General features: G+C 46.1%; 1 protein-coding gene across 2 annotated transcripts in view; it reads left to right on the forward strand.

Annotated features, from left to right (window-relative positions):
* Window positions 1-24,180, forward strand: part of ZNF423 (zinc finger protein 423) — a 536,708-nt gene that overhangs the window by 300,929 nt on the left and 211,599 nt on the right. Inside the window, exons 1-3 of one of the 2 annotated variants that reach the window (XM_086945444.1) lie at window positions 8,262-8,396; window positions 12,354-15,583; window positions 22,860-22,944. In XM_086945444.1, the coding sequence (XP_086801570.1) occupies window positions 12,428-15,583; window positions 22,860-22,944 (3,241 nt within the window). In that variant the 5' untranslated portion in view covers window positions 8,262-8,396; window positions 12,354-12,427. Of the gene's footprint in view, window positions 1-8,261; window positions 8,397-12,353; window positions 15,584-22,859; window positions 22,945-24,180 lie in introns of those variants that run through there. The other variant, XM_086945443.1, reaches the window with a different exon arrangement.

Genomic DNA, 24,180 nt, shown 5'->3' on the forward strand with positions numbered 1-24,180 from the left:
CAGCCACACAGAGCCCTCCACACACCCACACAGAGCCTTCCACACACACCCACACAGCACAAGCAGGTAACAGGGGCACACGGAGGCACAAGCAGGCAACAGGGGCACACGGAGGCACAAGCAGGCAACAGGGGCACACGGAGGCACAAGCAGGCAACAGGGGCACACAGAGGCACAAGCAGGCAACAGGGGCACACGGAGGTACAAGCAGGCAACAGGGGCACACGGAGGCACAAGCAGGCGACAGGGGCACGAAAACTGAGGCACAAGCAGGCGACAGGGGCACGAAAACTGAGGCACAAGCAGGCGACAGGGGCATGAAAACTGAGGCACAAGCAGGCGACAGGGGCACGAAAACGGAGGCACATGCAGACAACAGGGGCACACGGAGGCACAAGCAGGCAACAGGGGCACACAGAGGCACAAGCAGGCAACAGGGTCACGAAAACAAGCACAAGCAGGCAAAAGGTTCACAAGCAGGAATTGTAATTTAGACGGGGCTGAAGTGGAGAGCGGTCAGTAGGGAAGTAGTGCGGCTGGTGCAGTGGTACCAGGCCGAAAGGTGAGAGGGGCTGACTGCACCCCAGTTTGGACAGTTTCCACTACCTAACAGGGATTGGTGGGAGGGGGGCGTACTTCTTGCTTGCTTTAGGGCTGTTACTTCGGGGACGCAGTGCACGCTCTTGCCTGCTGCCTGCTGCCGCCGGGACACGACAACAGGCAGGGAGAGGACAGGCTGGGAGAGGGCAGGGAGGGGACAGGCTGGGAGAGGGCAGGCTGGGAGAGGGCAGGGAGGGGACAGGCTGGGAGAGGGCAGGTTGGGAGAGGGCAGGCTGGAAGTGGACAAGCTGGGAGAGGACAGGCTGGGAAAGGTCATGGAGGGGACAGGCTGGGAGAGGGCAGGCTGGAAGTGGACAGGCTGGGAAAGGGCAGGGAGGGGACAGGCTGGGAGTGGGCAGGCTGGGAGTGGGCAGGCTGGGAGTGGACAGGCTGTGAGAGGGCAGGCTGGGAGAGGGCAGGCTGGGAGTGGGCAGGCTGGGAGTGGGCAGGCTGGGAGTGGGCAGGCTGGGAGTGGGCAGGCTGGGAGTGGGCAGGCTGGGAGTGGACAGGCTGCGAGAGGACAGGCTGCGAGAGGACAGGCTGCGAGAGGACAGGCTGCGAGAGGACAGGCTGCGAGAGGACAGGCTGGGAGAGGGCAGGTTGGGAGAGGGCAGGCTGGAAGTGGACAAGCTGGGAGAGGACAGGCTGGGAAAGGTCATGGAGGGGACAGGCTGGGAGAGGGCAGGCTGGAAGAGGACAGGCTGGGAAAGGGCAGGGAGGGGACAGGCTGGGAGAGGGCAGGCTGGGAGAGGGCAGGCTGGGAGTGAGCAGGCCGGGAGAGGACAGGTTGCGAGAGGGCAGGCTGCGAGAGGGCAGGCTGCGAGAGGGCAGGCTGCGAGAGGGCAGGCTGCGAGAGGGCAGGCTGCGAGAGGGCAGGCTGGGAGAGGACAGGCTGGGAGAGGGCAGGCTGGGAGTGGGCAGGCTGGGAGTGGGCAGGCTGGGAGTGGGCAGGCTGCGAGAGGACAGGCTGCGAGAGGACAGGCTGCGAGAGGACAGGCTGCGAGAGGACAGGCTGGGAAAGGGCAGGGAGGGGACAGGCTGGGAGAGGGAAGGCTGGGAGAGGGCAGGCTGGGAGAGGGCAGGCTGGGAGAGGGCAGGCTGGGAGAGGGCAGGCTGGGAGTGGGCAGGCCGGGAGAGGACAGGCTGCGAGAGGACAGGCTGCGAGAGGGCAGGCTGGGAGAGGACAGGCTGGGAGAGGACAGGCTAGGAGAGGGCAGGCTGGGAGAGGGCAGGCTGGGAGAGGGCAGGCTGGGAGAGGGCAGGCTGGGAGAGGGCAGGCTGGGAGAGGGCAGGCTGGGAGAGGACAGGCTGGGAGAGGACAGGCTGGGAGAGGGCAGGCTGGGAGAGGGCAGGCTGGGAGTGGGCAGGCTGGGAGTGGGCAGGCTGCGAGAGGACAGGCTGCGAGAGGCCAGGCTGCGAGAGGCCAGGCTGCGAGAGGCCAGGCTGCGAGAGGGCAGGCTGCGAGAGGGCAGGCTGGGAGAGGGCAGGCTGGGAGAGGGCAGGCTGGGAGAGGGCAGGCTGGGAGAGGGCAGGCTGGGAGAGGGCAGGCAGTGTGGCATTATCTCTTTGAGTCTTAGCAAGCCCAGGCCTCCTACCATCTTTTGCAGGTAGCTGTCCGTCACACAAACAGGACCCAAACAAACAGGAAAGCATGCCTAGCACGCCTGCTCCACCTTAGTCTCAGCAGCAGACTTCACCCTTGCTTCACCAAGCCACCGTCTATCAATGCATTTCTGGCATCAGGTTCCACTTAAGGGACATGGTTGCACCTTTCAGGCACTCTGTCTCTCTCCCTGAAATGTTGGTTCTGATGCTGGTCTGAGTGAGTCACAAAGACTCTGGTGGATCAGGCTGGGCATCAGCTTAGGGCCAGCACCTTGGCGAATTGAGACACACCAGGACTCCAGAGATTCACAGCTATCTTACAACCCGGCAGCAGCCCCACCCCGGCCCCCCAATACAATTACTTATTTTGATTAGGGGCAATACAATAGCACCAAGTGGCATGACTTTAGTGATACCAGAGAGCATTGCCTAGGACATGCAGCCTTTAATCCACATCTTCAACAGCAGCCTTCCAAAAGGCACAAGGAAAGTGCCCGTCATTTTATAGAGAGGCCCTTGATCCGACCAAGTGAGAGACTCATACGCACTCTCAATAGCTCATTAAAAAGGGCGGCAAAATACGTCCTCAGGTAAAATGTACGTATGATGCAACCTACAAGCTTATTTTCCCTTTCAATATTCGCAGCATTCATGTAAACATCGAAGAGTATACTGGGAGATGGGCTGTGCCACCGAGACCCCACACCAGGAAGGCAAGGCAGCATTTAAAATAAAGGCAGGTGTCAAGCACGGAGTAGAACCCTTCCATGTGCCGACAGAACTCTATTTTCGTTTTTTTCCTGCAGTTGGTTTATTTACTCGCGGGTAGGTTAGAATTCTGTTGTGAAGCGTAAGATTGTAAATGGTTACCTTTGCCCACATCCTGAAAACGAGGTTTACCGTGGCACGCTGAACGCACCTTCGAGAGCCCCGCACTACTCCGGGTTCAGCAACAGCCGCTGCATATTTGATCTTCCTATTTCCGTCGCTGCACCCTCCAGCCCCACCATTTCTCAGCAGCAGGCAGTGAAAATGTCAAAGTGGTGCAGCCCGTGGGCTGGTACTGCTCATTTTGATAGCCCGGCTTTAATCACGCAGATTTCGCTTGCCAGCTTGCGTGATAAAGTGCATGAGCCCTCGGGAGAAGAAAAACAAGTTGCGCATCTGTCATTTCAAACATCACCTGTCCTTTAAAAGTCAATAAGCAACAATAACCACCGTAAAAAAGAAACACCATCAGCTCCTCTGTGTACCTCTCTAACTTCCCTCCTGCACCCGTCATCTCTTCTGCACCACCCATTCTGTGCCTCTCTCTCGATCCGCCACCCTTCCAAATGAACCTCTTCCCGGTCTGAAGGCACCCCCCGCCCGGTGCATGCATTCCAAATGTGCCCCAGTGGAGCATTTACCGCCATACTTCTTGTCCTGGGCCGCCGTCCTGGCGGGGGCTCCTTGCGACGGCGGCAATCTGTTGAGCACTTCTCCAGTCTCCCTCTTCAGCATGGGAGACCGGCAACGTCCTCCGCTTCTTCCGGGGCTCCCTCCAGGCAGGCCACGGGAGCCCCGCGTGGGCCGCCATACTTCTTCTGGGCCGCCGTCTTCCTTCTTCCCCCGGGCGGCGGGGGGCGGGCACTTCCGGCCGGCCGCGCTAGGATTGGCCGGCCGGCTAGTCACTTCCGGGTCACCCTCAAGGCCCGAAGAAACCCCCGGGCGGGGATCGAGCAGGAAGGGAGGGAGGGGGGGGAGGAAGGTCACTCACCTCCAGACCTGGGCAGCTAGGAACAAAAGAGGAGACCCGTCCCGAGCAGCAAGGGAGGTGCCGGCAATGCCGGAGCTAGGAACAAAAGAGGAGACCCGTCCCGAGCAGCAAGGGAGGTGCCGGCTATGCCGGACCAGATTCGGGGGCGTTCCCGACTTTTGGCTGACGTCGCATGACGTCGCCAAAAGCCAAAAAATCTCGGGAACGCCCCCGAATCTGGTCCGGCATTGACGGACAGGCCCATCGTCCAATGGCTAGGCTCCATTTATGGAGCAGCCAATAAATGACGGGGGCCGTTCCAAAGTACACTACAATACTCATTAGGTTTTCGCCTGCGCGAAAAAGATGCGCAAAAGCGCATCTTTTCGCCAGGCAAAACCTAAAAATCACAGTTTACTCTTTGTTGTATGTATCTGCCTCCGGCAATCGGAGAAGTCTGTGAATAGTCAGGGCTGTGTTGCTGCCTGGAATATACCCTACCTGATCCCGATGTGTAAGTGCTGGCATGTTAGGCAATAGGTGGGTGGCCAATGTCCTGCTTAATACTTTTTAATTTATGTTCAGCTTCGACAACAGGCGATATGCCCTTTTGTCATTAGCAGGTTTGCCAGGTTTCAGGAGGGGCAGAATCAGGGTCTCTCATGCAGATGTAGGCAGCAATCTCGTGTCGCTCAATGCTTTATAGACCTCCACCAGCTGGGGGGCTAAGCCTTCTACAGAGGCAGAGTAAAAGTCCACTGGCAGACTATTCGAGCCAGGTGTTTTAATCGGGGCCATGAATTTTATGGCTATCCGACTATCACTCCTTTACGCTGGTTGGCCACACCCCTCTACTGAAGATTATATCATGCCTAAGAACAGTAAGACGGCATCCAGACTGGTGGTATGGCCAGGCAGAAAATGAGCAGATGAATAGTGGTGGGAGGGATGGTAGGTTCAACCTAGAGAAAACCTACACGTCTTGAACAAAGCAATTCCATCCTTACACGATGGGACATATTAGCAGATCTGACCCATCTGCAAGTCTCCTCTCCTTAAAACTGGAATGAAAATGAGAGTATCCGTGAGCAGCAGCATAACTCCCATTATGTCACAGATTATTTTGGTCTGTACAAATACAATAAAGAAGTTTTGTGGTTTAGTCTGTGGCTAATGTTTCTATGAAATCCTAAAGCAACCCTTGGATGGCACTGAAATGTCTTGGTAAACACAATGCCAGCTTTAGCACTGGTGGCGCCAGGTATGGCAATCTTTTTTAGCACTCCCCGCCCCCCATTGCCTCCTCAGATTCCCTTGTTACCACCCGGCAATAGTGCCCCTCAACTCGCCAAAGTCCCTCCCTTGCATACATTTCATTTGTTTTAAAGCATCATCTGATTCTAGGCAAAACAAGTGTTTTTCATGTGCCTAGAAATGTGACCTGTAATGTGTGTAAAAAGAATTTGTGTAATTCCCACTTGATGCACACGATCTTGTAGATTGCCTCCCAACCTTTCATTTAATGTGCAGTGCTTCATTGCTTCTCAGCTAGTTTTGGGCTATATAAAATACCAATACCATACATACATTACCTATACGAAATTAATTGCTGTGCAAATTGTCATATGTATTCAAAAAGTGTGCCAGTCTTACCATTGTCTAAAAATTGTTTTAGTGGGTATTCCATAATATAGGTTTATCCAAGCTAGCACAAAAGTCTTAAACATACCTAGATAGTGCAAAGTCTTCTGTATCTACAGGACTATCTCACATGACGTACCTTGTTATAATGCAACCCTGTAAGGCATGGGTATTTGTTAACTGTTGCCCTTGGGCACAAAGTATGGTCTGTGATGTGACCGAGGCCGCGCTGTGGCGGTAGGGGGTCCTGGGTTGGTCAGGGATTGTGTAAAGAGATCGAACAAAAATGTTAAACAGGCCAGTATTTATTTGCAGGTTAACGAAAGTTAAGTGGTGCAAGACACCACAGAAGTTACTTCATTCAACCTGCAAATAAATGCTTGCCAGTTTATTTATTTTTTAAATCTGAATATTAGTGCTCAGCTCAGCAAGTAAACAGCAGCTCGTGTTACTGTTCACCAGGGGGGGGGGCGCATGTGAAGGTCAAGAGGGCCACAAGAGGCCCCCAGGCCGTACTTTGAGTATCACTGCTATAAGGAATAAAACTAGAGGCAATCTGGTTCGCCTGTTATATGTATGAGCATCTGGGGATAGCATGGAAAACAGCGGTTAGGACATCTTCTAAATTATGCAACCCACAGTAACCATCTGGAAGACGATTACTCAAAGAAACTCTGTACTGGAGAGAGTCAACATGAAATTCATAAAAGCACATGCACCCTTTCCATCCCATCATGGATGGTGATCAAACAGTGTTGCTTAGCCTTGGGAAGAGCCATCATAAGACATGCCACCATTCATGCTTCAGTTAAAAGATGTCTAAAAGATGCACTTCTCCACCATGCAAGAGGTGCCTGCCCACATAGAAGTCTCAAGCATGTTGTGCCGCTGTCCAGCCGCATCCGTTTTGTAGGCCAGTGGGACCCTCCCTGTGTGCCAGCATCCCTCACCTGTGTCTAAATAGGGCCAGAATTCTCGCTATGCACCCCACCCATGTCTCTGTGTGCACGAATACTCTAGTGGGTCCACACTGGCTGATCCTCCAGTGCTCTGATAGGCCAGTTAGGCCTGAGTGTCAGTGTCACAATGGCCTCCGATCAGTCGCCGGGGCGGGGAAGGCATGCAGCTACGGCAGTGGACCTGTGGGTTCCTAAGATTAAAGCCACCCCAATATCTTACCCCAGGCCGGCCTCCGCTTTGGGATTTTTGCTGGCGGACCTTTCTTGCGCAACTTTCTCTGGCGGTGTTAATTCATGGCTGATGCTTTCCGAGCACCTCGAGCCTTAAATTGACAAATGAGTGCACTGCTCTGTAATTCACTATCAGGGTTTGCCTTGAATGCACACGAACACACACGTGCTCTCCTCCTTAAGACTCCTTGCTCTGTGCAGCCAATTTAAAGCTTTCCTTTCCCTCTCATTAAACCCTTATTGAGTTTTCCTACCCTTCTAATAGATGGTTTAATGCTCTCTGCACTGATGACAAAGGCTTGTATCCGTCATGTGATTCCCTGTTTTCAGGCAGCCCCGCTCTGCAGGATTAGCCATTTCTAATGACTTTAATCTCTTTTCTAAAAGTGATTTCTCTTGTTCTGGTAAACGCCTTCGATTGCATTACAAAAAACATAATTGTTCAAAAAAGAGGTCGATGCGAGGAGGGATGTTGTCATCAAGTTTAGAAGACTTGTTCCTGGCAGTTAGTAACAGATCGGATAATAACAGGCTTGTCTTGGGAGAGAATATTTATGCACTAAAAGCAACTCGCTTCATCCTGCACACCACACAGCTAGAACTCACCAGGCTTGCACGTCCTGACCGGATGACCTGGTGAATGGGATAAAACTCAGCAGAATAGAAGTAATTTCAAATGCCTGCATGAAGGGGGCAAAACAATTTTTAAAACAAACAAAAACCCCGTTTTTTCTTAAATAAAACGAATGCAGTATATTTTTTTGTACTTTGGGTGGAAAATTGCACATCTTGCTCCAAATCAGCTTTTCTGGCGACGTTGTGATTACTAGTGGTAGAGATGGTAGTAGCTGCTGCTACGTGGTATTATCAGTCGCAAACGTCAACGCTCAAATACAGTTTAGTTGACAAGGGTGGCCGAGAGCAGACCAAGGGGGGAAGGGTGAACTGGGAGCAGTGGGCATTGCTTTTGTTTGGTGCAGTCACCGTTGTCCCTCTTCCATTTCTCGTTCCGAGTCGGTGCCTTTTAGTTGTATGTAAATACTCTTTCATGGGCACCTCCCCCCAGATGTTGTGCTTTCTGGCTGGCTCACTGTTTTTAGCACGTTTAAGAGATGTTAGTTGTGACTGCGATGCTAAAACCGATCATCTGGCGTGTTGCATTGTCCAGTTGTGGTTGCCAAGTTTCAGTGATGTTTATATGCGATGGCTTCGTTTCTCCAAGCAGTCTCCAGATTGGAAGAGGCTCGCATTCCCCACCAGCTTAAACCGCAGCACATCCATGGCTAATAATAGTGGGTTTTTCATTTGGCAGAGCGCACGAGCAGCAGAAAATTCGCCATGTGCTGCCCTAGTTCAGGCCCTCGTTTCCTGCTCGGTCCCCTTTGTCTCCTCGTCCCCGGAGGAGCCCCGCCGGCCTGAGTGGAGAATTAGATTGCAGTCTCCCTCCTCCCCGCTGAACCTAATCCAGGAAGCTGCTGGGAGAGGCCCAGGAGGCAGCTGCGTCACCCCGGCGCGGAGGGGCCTTCCGCGCGGCTCCCGGGGGACGCCAGGCCTCGCCTTGGCTAGGGAGGGAAGCCTTGTTAATATGGCTGAAGTCAGAGAGGCAGGCTGCACGGGATGAGGTAACGGCCGCGTCCTGCGCTCGCATTTGTGTGCACAGGGCTTGGGTTTGCTCTATGCTGGCAGTTTATGCGTGGTGTTGGAAGTGCAGTGTGTGTTGACGCTGAGAAATCGTGAAAGAGGCGCTGCTTCCCTGCTCCAAGAAAGCCCAGGAGCAGGAAGTGCTGTCTGTTGCTGTTTCTTCGCATTGAGTGGATGGGGGGGTGGGTGCTTCCTGTTGCAGTAGGGGAGGAAGGACAGACTGTGTGTTGCTGTTGCTTTACGTGGAGATGACGACGAAGGATGTGCAGTAGTTTTTTTTGTGTCTTGGCAGGGGAATAATGAAGGGAGAGGGTTTCTGTTTCTTACTCGTGAGTGATGAAGGGGGGGGGGTCGGTTTGTTGCTGTTCTTTCCCTTAAGTGCTGAGGGAGGAGGAGATTTTGTTTGTGACTGTTTCATTACATTGAGATGATCGAGGGTGGGATGCTGTTTCTGGGTGATTCTTAACATTGGGTGTAATGAAGAGGAGGTGTATTTCTACCTGTGTGAGGAGCAGATGCTGTTTGTCTTGATCGTTGGATTAAGAAAGTATATTGTTTGTTGCTGTTTGTTCATTAAGAGGTGTCGCAGGAAGATATGTTGCTTGTTGCTGCTTCTGTATTAAGAGTTGGGATAGATGGAGTTGCTTTGGCTTTGTATTGACTACTGAGGAATGAAGATATATTGTTGCTATTTCTCTATATTGAGAGCAGATGGAGGAGGAAAAGCTGCTGTTTGTTGCTGGCTCTGTGTGAGGAGTTGCTTAAGGAAGAGATGTTGCTGCTAGTGCTTTGCATTGATAGAGAAGATGCTGGTTGTTGCTGTTTCTGAACTCTAAGGACTGCTAAAGAGAAGGAAAATGTGTTGCTTTTTCTGCTCTGAGAACCAAAGATCTGGTGACCGCTGTTTAGCTATGTTTAGGGCTGTTAAAAGATGGTCAATTCACTTGCGCAATATATGCTTAAAGAGAACGGTCTATATAAATAAACCGTATTTATTTGTATATAGAAATAATTAGATAACATGCTTTTTATATAGCAATAATTAGATAACATGCTTTGCTAAGTTCTTCTTGGTTCTGAACTTTGTATAAAGTGTAAATTGTCGTTTCTACATCTGTTGTTAGCAGGCGCGGTGCGTCCATTGGGGCGTAGGGGCGTAGCCCCACTAAGCCCCATGGACCCACCGCGTCTTCACTAAGAATCAAATACAAATATTTTAAAAAATCGCGCTACCTGCCGGCCGGGAATCCAGGAGACACCGACTTTTCCGGAGTGCGGGGGGGCGCAGAGGATGGGCCTGCTGCAGCTGCGCAAGTGGGTTTTGAGCACAAACATGCCGGCGCATGCGCAGATGGTTTCCTTGTGAATTTGCCCATAGAGAGAGGACCAGGGGGCGGGCCACAGCCCCCGGGTGTTGAACAGGGCGACTGGGCGAGCACTCATGGTGCCCCCCCAGCCAATCCTGGCGCTGCATACAGCGCCAGGATTGGCTGGTCAATACATAGCCCGGATACATAACCCCCTGTCTAGGGGGGCAGAGCTCTCTCCCTACCTCGTACTGCGGCCTCTGTTTGTTAAGACTCCTTCATTTCCAGAGCCAATGTACACGGGGTGCTGTTGATAAAGACGATAGGGCAAAAAGATGAAAAACGAAACTTTACATGTATTGTAGTAAAATCATCCACTTTTTAAAAGACTGTCCCATGAAACCTGAAATCCAAATTAAAAGTTATACAAGTGAAAGTCAGTACGTGGAAAAAGAGAAGACCTATTAATGATTGAGGCCACACTTTCAAGTTCTCTTTATGTAGTGTCCCGGATCTTCTTGACCCAAATAGTGCAAAAAGCACAGCGGCATTTGTTTTTGTTTATTGAGTTAGTTTGCAGAAAGGGCAAATATTAAGATTCAGCCAATGATTGAATCTGGGGCTTCAGGTAATTTTGTTGATGCTCATTTTACTAAAACTATGGGAATAGCTATTGAAAATAAAACAGTTCCAACGCTAGATTGAACCCTTGGTGGGTAAGAATTGACACGTGGAGGTGTTTGGACAACAGGACGCAGGGATTATTTGAGATCTAATTGATGCCTTGACTTTGCTGTCGGCCATTAATGCTGTCACTGTGTGGATGGGTGGGTGGATGGGTGCATGGATGAATGCATGCATGATGGGTGGATGGATGCATGAATGATGGATGCAGGTTAGATGGGTGGAGGCATGAATGATGTATGGATGGATGCCTGGATGCATGCATGATGGGTGGATGCATGCATGATGGATGGATGGGTGGATGCATGAATGAATGAATGATGTATGGATGCAGGATGGGTGGGTGGATGGATGGATGGATGGGTGGATGCATGCATGAATGATGCATGGGTGGATGCATGGATGCATGCATGATGGGTGGATGCATGAATGAATGATGTATGGATGCAGGATGGGTGGGTGGATGCATGAATGATGTATGTATGGATGGATGCATGGATGCATGCATGATGAGTGGGTGCATGATCGATGGATGGGTGGATGCATGAATGAATGCTGTATGGATGGTTGGGTGGATGGATGGGTGGAAGCATGAATGATGTATGGATGGATGCATGGATGATGAGTGGGTGCATGATCGATGGATGGGTAGATGCATGAAGGAATGATGTATGGATGCAGGATGGGTGGGTGGGTGGATGGATGGGTGGATGCATGAATGATGTATGGATGGATGCAAGGTGGTTCGGGCTCGCTCGCTGCGGTGCAATATGCAAATTAGTTTACGCCTCACCACTTTCAAATGTCACCAGCCGCCCCTGGTTGTTAGTAGTTGTATGTCTGTAAGGCCTTAATCATTTTGCGGCCTTGCTGTATTGATGACATCACTGTAAAAGACTCCTCTCCCTATACCAGGATTGGCAGAGGGATATTGCAGAGCTGTATCTTATATTGTAATAACCTCTGCAGAACCATGTGCACACAATTGTGGATTTAGTTTTGAACAGTAAAAAGAACTGCCAATCACACGGACAGCCTGAAAGTTGTCAATACTGGACGTCGCCTAATGTGTGCATCCAAACAACCTTACTATGAACTTTCTCTAATGGATACATGCATACTAAACATGGCACAGCAACCCATCGGAGTGCAAACACTTGCTGCTGCAGCAGCATGGGTAAAAACAAAATCATTTCTTTATGAAACGGGATGGGTAGGTTTGTTTTTTTTGATGTTGGATTTGGCCTTTGGGCTGCCAAAGTGATTTTAAGCTTTATTTCTCCTTGTTGCGTGAGTACTCACAACTATTAAGTGCAAATCCAGACTTCTCGAAACCAGACTTGTTCAAATTGCCCAGACTTAGTGAAACCAGAGTTGTTCAAATTATTTTCCATCCCTATTCCTGGTGTGTTTTCTTTTCATGTCTGCTCTGTTCAATCTGTGGTGGCATCATATGACAGCTACTTTTCTCTTTTTTTGGCCATGCAGCTCCTCGTACAGGCATGTAGCATTTCCTGTGTGATTTACTTAGAATTGGGTGCGATGAACTTTGTGGATATGTTGATGCCACATATGTCTTTCCTTTCGCTTGCTGCTTCTGCTTCAGCGCGCACTGCTGCAATATACATTTCATTTGTAATCTCCGTGCTCATTTGTCAGAAAACAGAGAACAGGTGTTAAATCTGCCACAGGGAGTCGGCGGTGAATTGTGTTTGGATGTCTGTTGGCATTAGATTCATAAAATAATCTGAGTGCAATGAGAGACTATATGCATTTCTGTTCTTTAAGGCCGGTTCTCCTTTTCAATTCAAGATGCTTGCGTGCCCTCTGAGCGGTTGCTTTTGAGAGTGCTATTGCAGGGCCCATGATGTTCTTGAGTGGCTTTGTCCTTATTTCGCAGATGCACTGGGAATTGGTTTTAATCTCCTTTCTGCTTTCCCATTACAGATGGTGATGACGACCCACATCTCTCCTGGGTGGCTTCGTCTCCCTCAAGCAAAGATGTTGCATCACCCTCTCATATGATCGGAGATGGGTGTGAGCTCGGCGTCGGGGAGGAGGAAGGAGGCACAGGCCTGCCATATCCTTGCCAATTCTGCGACAAGTCCTTCAGCCGCCTGAGCTACCTGAAAAGGCACGAGCAGATCCACAGCGACAAGCTGCCCTTCAAATGCACCTACTGCAGCCGGCTCTTCAAGCACAAAAGGAGCCGGGACCGCCACATCAAGCTGCACACCGGGGACAAGAAGTACCACTGCCACGAGTGCGAGGCGGCGTTCTCTCGCAGCGACCACCTCAAAATTCACCTGAAGACCCACAGCTCCACTAAACCATTCAAGTGCACGGTCTGCAAGAGGGGGTTTTCCTCCACAAGCTCGCTGCAAAGCCACATGCAAGCGCACAAAAGGAACAAAGAAACTATGTCAAAGGCTGACAAAGATTTGAAAAAAGAGGACTATATGTGCGATTACTGTGAAGATACTTTCAGCCTAACTGACGATTTAGAGAAACACGTGCTGTCGCGGCACCCCCAGCTTTCGGAGAAAGCAGATTTGCAGTGTATTCATTGTCCTGAGATATTTTCTGATGAAAACAATCTACTAACGCACATTGATCAGATCCACGCCAACAAAAAACACAAGTGCCCTATGTGCCCAGAACAGTTTTGCTCTGTGGAAGAAGTCTATTGCCATTTGGATAGCCACAGGCAACCCGACTCTAGCAACCACAGCATCAGCCCGGACCCCGTCTTGGGTAGTGTTGCCTCCATGAGCAGTGCCACCCCCGACTCAAGTGCCTCACTTGAGCGAGGGTCCACCCCAGACTCTACATTAAAGCCATCAAGAGGGCATAAGAAACTGGGATTGCTAGACCGAGAGGAAGGCCTGGGTTGGTCTAAAATCAATTACAGCTGCCCCTACTGCTCCAAGCGAGATTTCAACAGCCTCGCTGTGTTGGAGATTCACCTAAAGACTATTCATCCTGACAAGCCTCAGCAAAGCCACACCTGCCAGATCTGCCTCGATTCAATGCCAACTCTATACAACCTGAATGAGCACGTTCGAAAAGCTCACAAAAACCACGCGTATCCGATGATGCAGTTCAGCAGCATTTCCGCCTTTCATTGTAATTATTGCCCAGAGATGTTTGCGGATATCAATAGCCTACAAGAGCACATCCGCATCAGTCACTGTGGCCCAAATGCTACCACGCAAGATGGTAACCATGCCTTCTTCTGTAATCAGTGTTCCATGGGCTTTCTCACTGAAGCAACCCTGACCGAGCATATTCAGCAAACCCATTGCAATGTAGGAAGCTCTAAACTAGAGTCTCCGGTTATCCAGCCCTCACAATCTTTTATGGAAGTTTACTCATGCCCTTATTGTACAAACTCGCCTATTTTTGGTTCCATCCTGAAGCTTACCAAGCACATTAAAGAAAACCACAAAAACATTCCGTTGGCAAATAACAAGAAGGCGAAAACGGAGCACAGCCCAGCATCTTCTGATGTTGAGGTTTCTTCACCCAAAAGGCAAAAGCTTTCCGTGAACTCCAATTCAAATTCTGTTTCTAATGGCGAATATCCGTGCAATCAGTGTGATCTAAAATTTTCGAACTTTGAAACTTTCCAAACTCATTTGAAGTCCCACCTGGAGCTGCTCTTAAGGAAACAGTCATGCCCCCAGTGTAAGGAGGACTTCGATTCTCAGGAGTCTCTCCTGCAGCATCTCACTGTGCACTACATGACAACCTCAACCCATTATGTCTGTGAAAGTTGTGACAAGCAGTTTTCCTCCGTGGATGATCTGCAGAAGCACTTACTGGATATGCATACTTTTGTCTTGTACCACTGCACCCTTTGTCAAGAGGTATTCGACTCCAAAGTGTCTATCCAGGTTCATCTAGCAGTGAAGCACAGCAATGAAAACAAAATGTACCGCTGCACGGCATGCAACTGGGATTTCAGGAAGGAGGTGGATCTTCAGGTTCATGTGAAGCACAGCCATTTGGGCAATCCAACAAAATCCCACAAGTGCATCTTCTGTGGCGAGACTTTCAGTACTGAGGTAGAACTGCAGTGCCATATCACAACTCACAGCAAGAAGTACAACTGTAAGTTTTGTAGCAAAGCATTCCATGCGATCATTTTGCTAGAGAAACATCTGCGTGAAAAGCATTGTGTTTTTGACGCAAACAACCAGAATGGTACACCCAATGGTATCACTCCGACAAACAAGAAGTTGGAAAGTGGCGAACTACCTACTGTATTGATGAAAAATCCAGATGTTTCCAACAGTCATGAAGCTAGTGAAGATGATGTGGATGCATCCGAGCCCATGTATGGCTGTGACATCTGTGGAGCGGCCTACACTATGGAAGCGCTTTTGCAAAACCATCGATTAAGAGATCATAATATCAGACCTGGTGAGGATGACTGCTCTAGGAAAAAGGCTGAATTGATCAAAGGGAGTCATAAGTGCAATATCTGTTCAAGGACTTTCTTCTCAGAAAATGGCCTCCGAGAGCACATGCAGACTCATCGTGGACCAGCTAAGCACTACATGTGCCCCATTTGTGGTGAACGGTTTCCTTCACTTCTGACACTGACGGAGCACAAAGTTACTCACAGCAAGAGCTTGGACACCGGAACGTGTAGGATCTGTAAAATGCCCTTGCAGAGTGAAGAAGAATTTATTGAGCATTGTCAAATGCACCCAGATCTCCGAAATTCCCTTACTGGTTTTCGCTGTGTTGTGTGCATGCAAACGGTCACATCGACTCTGGAGCTGAAAATTCATGGAACATTCCACATGCAAAAATTGGCAGGTAACTCTGCAGCTTCTTCTCCCAATAGCCAATCACTGCAGAAAATGTACAAGTGTGCTTTGTGTTTGAAAGAATTCAGAAACAAGCAGGACTTGGTAAAACTCGATGTTAATGGACTGCCATATGGACTTTGTGCTGGGTGCATGAGTAGGACAACCAATGGACAGTCCTCAGGTATGATCCCACAGGACTTTAATGAGAGGCCATGTGGTAGTCTTAGGTGCTCAGAGTGTAGTGTCAAATTTGAAAGCTTGGAAGATCTTGAAAATCACATTCAAATGGATCACAGGGACCTTACTCCAGAGACAAGTGGCCAAAGGAAATGTTCCCAAACATCTCCAGTTCCCAGGGTAAGATCATTGTGACCTTGTGCTCTCTTGAACATGCACTTACTGAAACATGCATAATATAGCTTTATTGGGGCCCAGTGCTTCTTCTTTATACTAACTGTTCTGGTTGTTGTTAAAAAATGTGTTTTTACTCTGTTCTATTGTATGCATAACTGCTTAATATGCTATGATTCAGTGTGCTCAACACACCTTCAATGTTCATTTGATCATCTGATCTCATGTGCATGGAATCCAAACTAGAACATTTATGATTTAACAAGTGGGCTGGCTCCAAAGCAGGGCATGGTTGTTAGCTCCTTTAATATTCTGTACCCTTATGCATGCAATCAGTTGAGGATCCAAACTTAACACTGCAAGTGTTCCTGGAATTTATTGTTAATGTGGATCATGCTCAGCTCTATAATGAAGAACACGAGAAATCGTCACCTGGAAAAGTTAGGAGTATTCTCTTGGTGTTCAGGAGGTCATTCTGAGGACTGTGTTTTTTCTCAGATACATACTTTTTGACTACTGTATACATATGTCAATGAAAATATAACTTGAAACCTGAAACTCTTCCTAATAAGCATTTGTCAGCATTAAGCCATGTCTTCATGGGCAGGAGTTTGCAGCGTTTACCAGACAAAATAAACGCTTTGCTGGATTCTCCCCCCGCCCCTCCAAGTAACATCCTTCTATTTTGTAAGCTATAGCCACTAGATTCAACCTAACATTACAGGATCTTATTTATTATTAAATATTAAGAGCTGGCTAACAACTTCCCATCTCTCTCTGTTTCCATCAAATAGAGGGTCTTCTCGTCTGCAAGCTTTTGTATGGGACCCCTTACCTTTTTGGTCAGTTTCATGAATTAAAGATTGCTATTTTGGAGACATTTCACATGGCTTGCTAGGTAAACCTACAATGCTAAAGGGAGCCCCTATAAAAGTCACGTTACATTTGCCAATATTTCACAGAACAACGTTTTTCTAAGCGGGGTTGGGACACATCAAAGCCTTTAAAAGCTGAAAATACCCCTTTTAATTTTAGCTGCAGTAAAGCTGAACTCTGTACCACTTTTAATTACATAGGTATACTTTTTCTTTGTGTTCATACTTGTGGTCCTTTTACAGAAGATGGAGAACTGGGTGAACTACATTACTAATTATTTGTCACAATACATGCCAAAGATTGACTGACTGCCAGTAGGCTGCATAGAGTTATCAACATTGAAATAGGTTATTTACATCTAGAAGTGAAAGGTGTTTATTTTTTCTTGACATTGTGCCAAACACAATTCATTGCAAAGAAATTGTTAGATAACATGAGGTGAAGCACTCACTCATGTAGGCAGAAAGATTGCATTTTTATAGCGCATCACATCACCATAGCTTTAAGGCTGGTTTTGAAGCGTGTTCTGACATTTCCTGCTGAAGCCAGTCTGGTTACAAGGTTGTTGGGATAAGGTATTAGCAGGCCCTGGTTTGAATATTTTAGTGCTCTAATTTAGACAGACTGTAGCAGACTAAATTATGTACAGACGTGCCCACCTGTTTGGACATGATCTAATAATACTCTTCGAGGTAGTATAGTTCATTCCTGGCATTAAATACAATATCTTGCCTACAAGGTCCCAAGACCAGTCAGACCCCAATAATTTGGGTAGTCTAAGTTTCTGTTGCAGGGCATTGGTCATGCCCAAATATAGGGAATTATTGCTGTCAAGCTGGGAGTTAATTAAGGTATTCACTGCCAACTGAATAGAGAAGGGTGGAAACAGGCTCTCCAGAGAGAGAAACAAAGTATTCTCTGAGACAATTACCCATGCCTTCATGGCTACATGCTAGCCAGTGAATATCCCTAGATTTGTTTGACCCCTTTCCCCTGGTAGATATTTTGTCCAAAAATGGGTGCAAAGGTTCCTATGCCCCATACATTATTCATTTGACCTTATGAGTAGAATAATCTCGGTTTCCATCTGGAGCTTTAGGTGCTCCAGACAATTGGTTAATTAATCATATTAAATGGGATTTTCATCAAAAGATACCATGATGCATTAAATCTCCATCTTGGATCAAACTTGACGAGATGTAGGGGCTCAAGAGACATGGCGACGAACCCCACAAATGAGATTGGAAGCAGAGGAATAAAAAGGTCCTAATCTGATGCAGAGTGGTTCAATAGGAAATATTCCAAGCAATTTAATGATACCAGCCATCCCACCAACTTCCAGTATCATATCATTGTCAGTCCGATAATGACCAGTTATGGTAAATGCTCCAAAGAGAGTGAGGAGTAGCAACTAGACTGGGTGTTTTTATCAATCAAATTTGCTGGTATGTTTTATTGCTGTACCCTGTTCTAAAGCCTGGTTTTTCTGGGTTTAACATCTGAGCAGTGTCAATTACTTATTGCCACTGAACATTGTCTACAAATGTAGTACTTATTTATGCGTAGTCCACTATAGGACAATTTATTCTTGGTTGTGGACTGTCCTGGTTCGCTTTCTTTAGGAGTTGGATAATCATAGCCATTTTCAGCTATGGTGGGTCAAGCATTCCGAGGGAAAAGTCTTCCTTTCTAATAACCGCACCCATATTTGACCTGAATCAATTACATAGATTGCAGTTGAGGGTCAAAACATTCAGAAATAGAGAATCTCAAAGGTCTAGATGAGATAAAAGTAATTATTAGTTTTTTTTATGGAATAGACCATGACATTAATATTAAGGGATATGCTATTTTATTTTGGAAATAGTATAGTTTTCCCTTAGATTCATGGCTTTATTTTAAGATGGCGGTGTGTCTGATTTGTCAGTCTATAGGTATTTGATTTCCTTTTATGATGCTAGGTGGCACGAGGAAAACTTAAAGAATGACCAGTGTGGGTACTGGCATGAATACTACATTGTTTGGTGTCTACCAAGTTATACATTCGCACACCCTTTCTAATAATTGATAGTTCATATTAATCTGTAGCACCTGTAATGACATAAATAGAACATTTAATGTAGAGGACAGAGGACTGTGGCACCCTAACAATACTTATTCTAGCAAAACAGGTACGGTTGCCAACAATCATCCCAAAAACTGTCCTCTTGCTGTGGAAGAGAGATGCCTATGCGTGCCTCTGTATAAATAAACCAATGTTCCCTTAGAACGACTAGGTAGATTCTGTGAACAGGGAAGGAAATGGTGCAATAAATTAGGCTAATTGACATTTGTAAAGGTGCTGTAGAGCGGTATACAATGCTTGGGCAGTACTTCTAGCCGGGTCTTTGATCAACTCCCTGACAGTGATTACCTACAACAAAAGATATTTCACTACTAGAGATAGGTGTAAGGTATAATGTATTTGATGGGAACTTCAACCACAGAATACATAATATAGCACCAGCAAGAACCCAGGGGTAGCACAGGAGGAAAAGCAGTACAAACACTCCATAGGCTAGATAACTTTTTCAGTTGGGCAATTTGAGTGGTTTATTAATTTCAACTGAGTGGTGGCCTGATTTCATGTTAGTTATTTAATGGGTAATTTTAATATGTTACGGCATTATAAGCGATTGTTTAATTGTTATTGGGTTGCGGCATAGCCATGTAAAGTAATAATTTCTTATTGCTCCCAAGGCATGTCCACAATTGTCAGAGGCAACTAGGAAAACTCCTGTAAACATGCAAGTTGTAACCCTGGGTATTTGCAAGGGTTCTTTATGGTATAGAATTGATACCTCCGCTAGTTACTATTTCTTCAGCAGAAAACTCTGCATCCATTTTCCTCCTGGGCTTTATGATGTTTCTTTATGAGGGCAGACCATAGTAGTTGCTAGCACTAGTCCCAAAAATAGTATCCAATTTCTTCTTCAATCAAGATATAAAACACCCTGTTCCTTTTTCCCATGACCTTATGCAAATCCTGATGGTCTAAAGTTATCTACTTATAGCAACCACCCCCTAGTTACCCTCTATTTGACACCAGCGGCAGCTACTCCGTTATGGCGGAGGAGAGACTACCCTCTGCCTCAGCCAGCAGAGAAAAACATGTCAAATAAAAGGATAGTAAAGCAGTTTTATTATCATTTTATTTTACATGATGGAGCCAGAGCTGATTCTTGAAGGCGGCGCCAACCTCTGATAGCAGCAGGAAGAGTGGTGGGCACAAGCCACTGTAAGGGCACATGACGGTTTGGGCAGCTGTCTTACGACTGCCATACCATCATGCGCACTATATATCTCCAGGTTATAGCATTGAGAACAGCAGGTACAGGCTCCCAGTTCATCTGGGAGCGTAGCCCGCTCCGTCCAATCCGACTGCTGCTCTCATTCTGGGTAATAGTATTACCAGCATGAGAGCCGTGTCTGGTTTGGGGCATGGGTCTGGGAGCCTGTCATCAGGAGCAGAAGAGCACGGTCGGGGCGAGGCAGCAGGTACGTTTTCATTTGATTGTGTTTCTTACTGTCCCGGCTCACCACTTTTCTCTGGTTGCAGCCGCCACTGCTTGACACCATTAATCATTCTTCATCAGCGGCCTTTACTTTCCAGGATTAAGCAGCAGTTGGATCATCACTGATTGTACCTTTTGGAAGGTTCCGGTATTGCATCAACTAAGAGCCTTACATTTCATTTGGTTAAGCCAACAAGACCTCCAGGCCCTTTCAAACCATGTTGGCGCCATTGACCTCTTTGGCCAAGAACAGTCACTACTTCCCATGATCTATGCTAACTTCATAATCTGGATATCCAATTCATAATTTGTTCAACTGCCCAGATTTGCCGCTGCTTTGCAGTCTAAAGTTAGATAGATCTTCCAAAGGAATATTTACTTACATGAAGGTTATTTTAATTAGGTATGGATGCCTTCCTGCAATTAACCTCCCACAATCCTGTCATAGACCACTACTCTTTAACATACTATTCATGTGCATTTTTCCCTCGCCTGCCATTGTGTAGTATGGTTATTTTTAGAAGAGTATGTGATTTTTACAGGAGTGATTCTGTACATCTCTTACCTTTTGTCACAAAGTAATAAGTCCATGTTTCTTCCACTCCTTGAAAAACAAACCTAATGTGTTGGTCTTGCGGAATAGTCCATGGTTGAAAATGTTTCCAGGTGGTCACCATTCAACACAATTAAAAAATAAAATATAAAAGTGATGACTAAATTAGATAATGTTTCTTGAAATTGTTTTTGAGTTTTTCTTGATTAGTGGACTACTGGCAAACAAATTGTACAAAAAGGCACTCAGTTAAAAAAAAAAATGCATATTTGTTTTATTTTGAGCGAAGTTATGATGATTTTCCTGGCAGGGGCACACTTGTGCTATACAACAAGTTTTTAACAAAAGATATTCTAATTTCATATGAAAGAGCTACGCACCAATGGTTTGTGGGAATGGTGATGATGTGATCATATATTATAAGGGCTAAAATACCCTTTGCCTCACATTATAAGGATATTGCAAGTCACAGAGAAGTTCCATAACAACATAGTGGAACGAGGCCTCTTCCTAAACGCCACCACGGACTCCCATGGAGGGACGCCTTTTAGTTCGAAGAACTTTGATCCAAGGAGTGCAAAAAATTAAACCTATTCTCTCTAATTGTCATTGTAAGCTATTAAAATAGAGCAGAAAAAAGAAAAGCAACATTGGTTGCTTGTAACATCTGCTTGAATTATGCTTCGTGAACTGACCTGCCTTTGACCTCTGCTGCTGGCAGCAGGCATTGTGATGTCAGAACTCGACATTAATAACTTATAAAAGTCGATCTCTGATGCATATTCTTTAGAATCGGCGACAGGGTGTATCACATCACAAGTCACTAATTGTAAAGAAATTTGAGACAGGCAAATATACAGGGATTACAGAATCCCTTGTATTATATATGGGATAAAGTACCCCTTGCTGTACATAACGATATTGAAAGTCACCTCGGAGTTCCATAACTTTATCAACAAACTCAGCCTTAGGCTTCATTCTTCTATTTGGTTATGAAACTCCTCTATGACGTGCTATGTATGGTGGGGTGTACTTTATCCCTTAAATCATTTTTTAGAGCTCAAGGCAGTTTTTGTACATGAATATTTTACCAACAATTCTGAAGGTGATATACCAACTACTCATATAAAACAGTTTCGCTGAAGAATCAAGGCACATTGTCTTTTATAGTGTTACATTTATCTCTACTAGGTCAGTGTCACAGGGTAGCTGGTGAGCCTACATTAGCAGCAAGTATGAAAATAGGCCTCAGGATAGCCAAGCTATCAATGCGTTGAACTTGCCATTGGTCTTACAGGTTTTTTTCTTCTGTACCACAAAATGTCTTCATAGGTTGTTCTACTTTTCTACGACTCATCGAAATTGAAATTTAGAAATTCAGCTTAAATTTTAATTAACTATTTCTGCTTTCCTATGTGTTTAAATTAATGTATTTGGAGCCGTGTTAGAACTCCAAGAATTAATCTATTACACAGTACACTCTCGATATGTATACCTCAACAAATACAGGTTCAATAAGCTTATTCTGGCCCCAAAGCCAATAAAATGAAATCCAAGGGTTATATTAAAACAATTACGTGATAATCCCCAATGTATAAATAGGCGATTCATTCAGTTGTACCTGGCCTCTTTTAAAAGTAACACCACAATTTTACCTAGCCGCAGGCAAGTATCTGTATTCTCTAACCATAACATTCATCAGTTCCGCGCTTTCTTTCTGACGTACACCGTCATGTTATTGCCTGAAAGTTTTCTGCCTTGTCTGGGTTCCTTGTCACAAATAATGTAATCGCAGCCCCCAAAAGGTGATGTTCAAAGTACTCCAGACACTTGTCCCCAAGGCAGAATTTCTACTCTCTGAAGGCTTGATGTTCCTTCCTTTCGAATGTCACTCCATACAGAAATTCAGTCATTATAGTGAGTTGAGAAAAGGAACTCTTGTGCCTTTGTGGGCTTGGTGGCATCCGAGTGGTCAATGTGGTTTTTGGTGGAGGAGTGCTGCAGAATTAAGCTATGCCATTGTTCTTCCTGGACTTACACAACAAGGCCATGCACAACAGTTATCTATTCTAGTATTCTTTAAGAACTGTAGCTACTTGTTGAGATCCCCTAGAAATGTTTTGATTGCTTTTTTTTATTTTATTTTTTTAGACGTTTTACAAGGGGGAGCTGGCCATACCATAGATCCATAATGAAACTGTCATGAAATGTATCTGCGACTCGACTTGTTACCACAGACAGTAGCACTATTTTAGTTGCATCCTCGAAACTCATGTGTTTTTTCTTTGCTGTTGAACAGAAAAAGACCTATCAGTGTATCAAGTGCCAGATGACGTTTGAAAACGAGCGAGAAATACAAATCCATGTTGCCAACCACATGATTGGTGAGACTTTTTGTTCAGTTGTTTACAGTATTTTGCACTTCCATGTCTGTTGTAGTCTTATCACTGTCCATTTTATTGCAACCTTAAATGTACTTGATTGATTGTATTGTTGCTGCACTTACTTCATTCTAAGCATTGCTGTACAGATTTTCCACCCTTCTGAATCTCAATGCATCATTTTATTCACATGACATCCAAATGTAATGCGTCTTCTATATTCAAGAACTTATTCCCCACTGTACAAATAACAAAATGATGCGTGCTAGCTGTCAGCCACTTAAGAGCAATTGTGCTTTTATTGTGTGCAGCATTGAAAAGAGGTAACTACTTTCTTTATTGTCTTTGACTGTTTAATGATTTTTTCAGGTACATATTTGTCAAACGCAAATGCTGAGGCTGTACACTTTTTTGTGTGTTTGATTTTTGAAAATGCAGTTTTGCCGCAGCTTAGAATACATTTTTTTATATATCTGTCTTAACTCTCACACATGAGCGTCCAGTTGAGATCTAGTAAGTACTTTAGATTTAACTGTTGGATCTAGACCAAGAGGTTCAGTCTTCTTAATAGGTGCAGTTGATATTGAGTTGTGTAATGAGATTTGCTACACAGAGTCAAAGTATCAACCGCTCTGGTCCTATGTGAATTGTGTCACATGATGTTGCATAGGATTGGTGGTGGAATAGAGCACTCAAATTTATGGTTTCCTTTAGCGATGTTTTTCAAAAGATCACATTATCACATGTTATTGGTTGGGGTATGATCTTTGTTCCTGCAATAACGCATGTTTGGTTGGATATCTGCCTTTTTCACATGTTAAGAGTCACACAAGGGTAATATAATTAGGAACAGTGATGGTGTTGCCGTTGAACTCAATTTAAACTCTTCTAAATGTTCTTACAGACTCTGTACATTTTGTGTTTGCTTGTCACTTATTTTTCTCCAATTATATGCATTGCATTTGAACAATCCTCGTTCTTACCCTCTTCGTAACTTCCTTAGTGACCTCTAGACGAGGTCTCTTTTTACTGATTCGATTTTTAGAGTCCATATGATACACCATCTCCTGGCTTCACCAAAGGGTTGGTATGCCCCGGGCCCTTTGGGTCCATGTGGTTGTAACCTACAGTCTCCTCAGGAGACCCTTCACTTCACATTGTTTGTTAGTAGTTCTCTGGCCGAAGGAATATATGTATCATACCTTTATTGATATTTTTGTAATCTTAGGCAAGCATGTC

This window comes from Lissotriton vulgaris, chromosome 12 (genome assembly GCF_964263255.1).
Source record: "Lissotriton vulgaris chromosome 12, aLisVul1.2, whole genome shotgun sequence".
Classification (NCBI taxonomy): Eukaryota; Metazoa; Chordata; class Amphibia; order Caudata; family Salamandridae; genus Lissotriton; species Lissotriton vulgaris.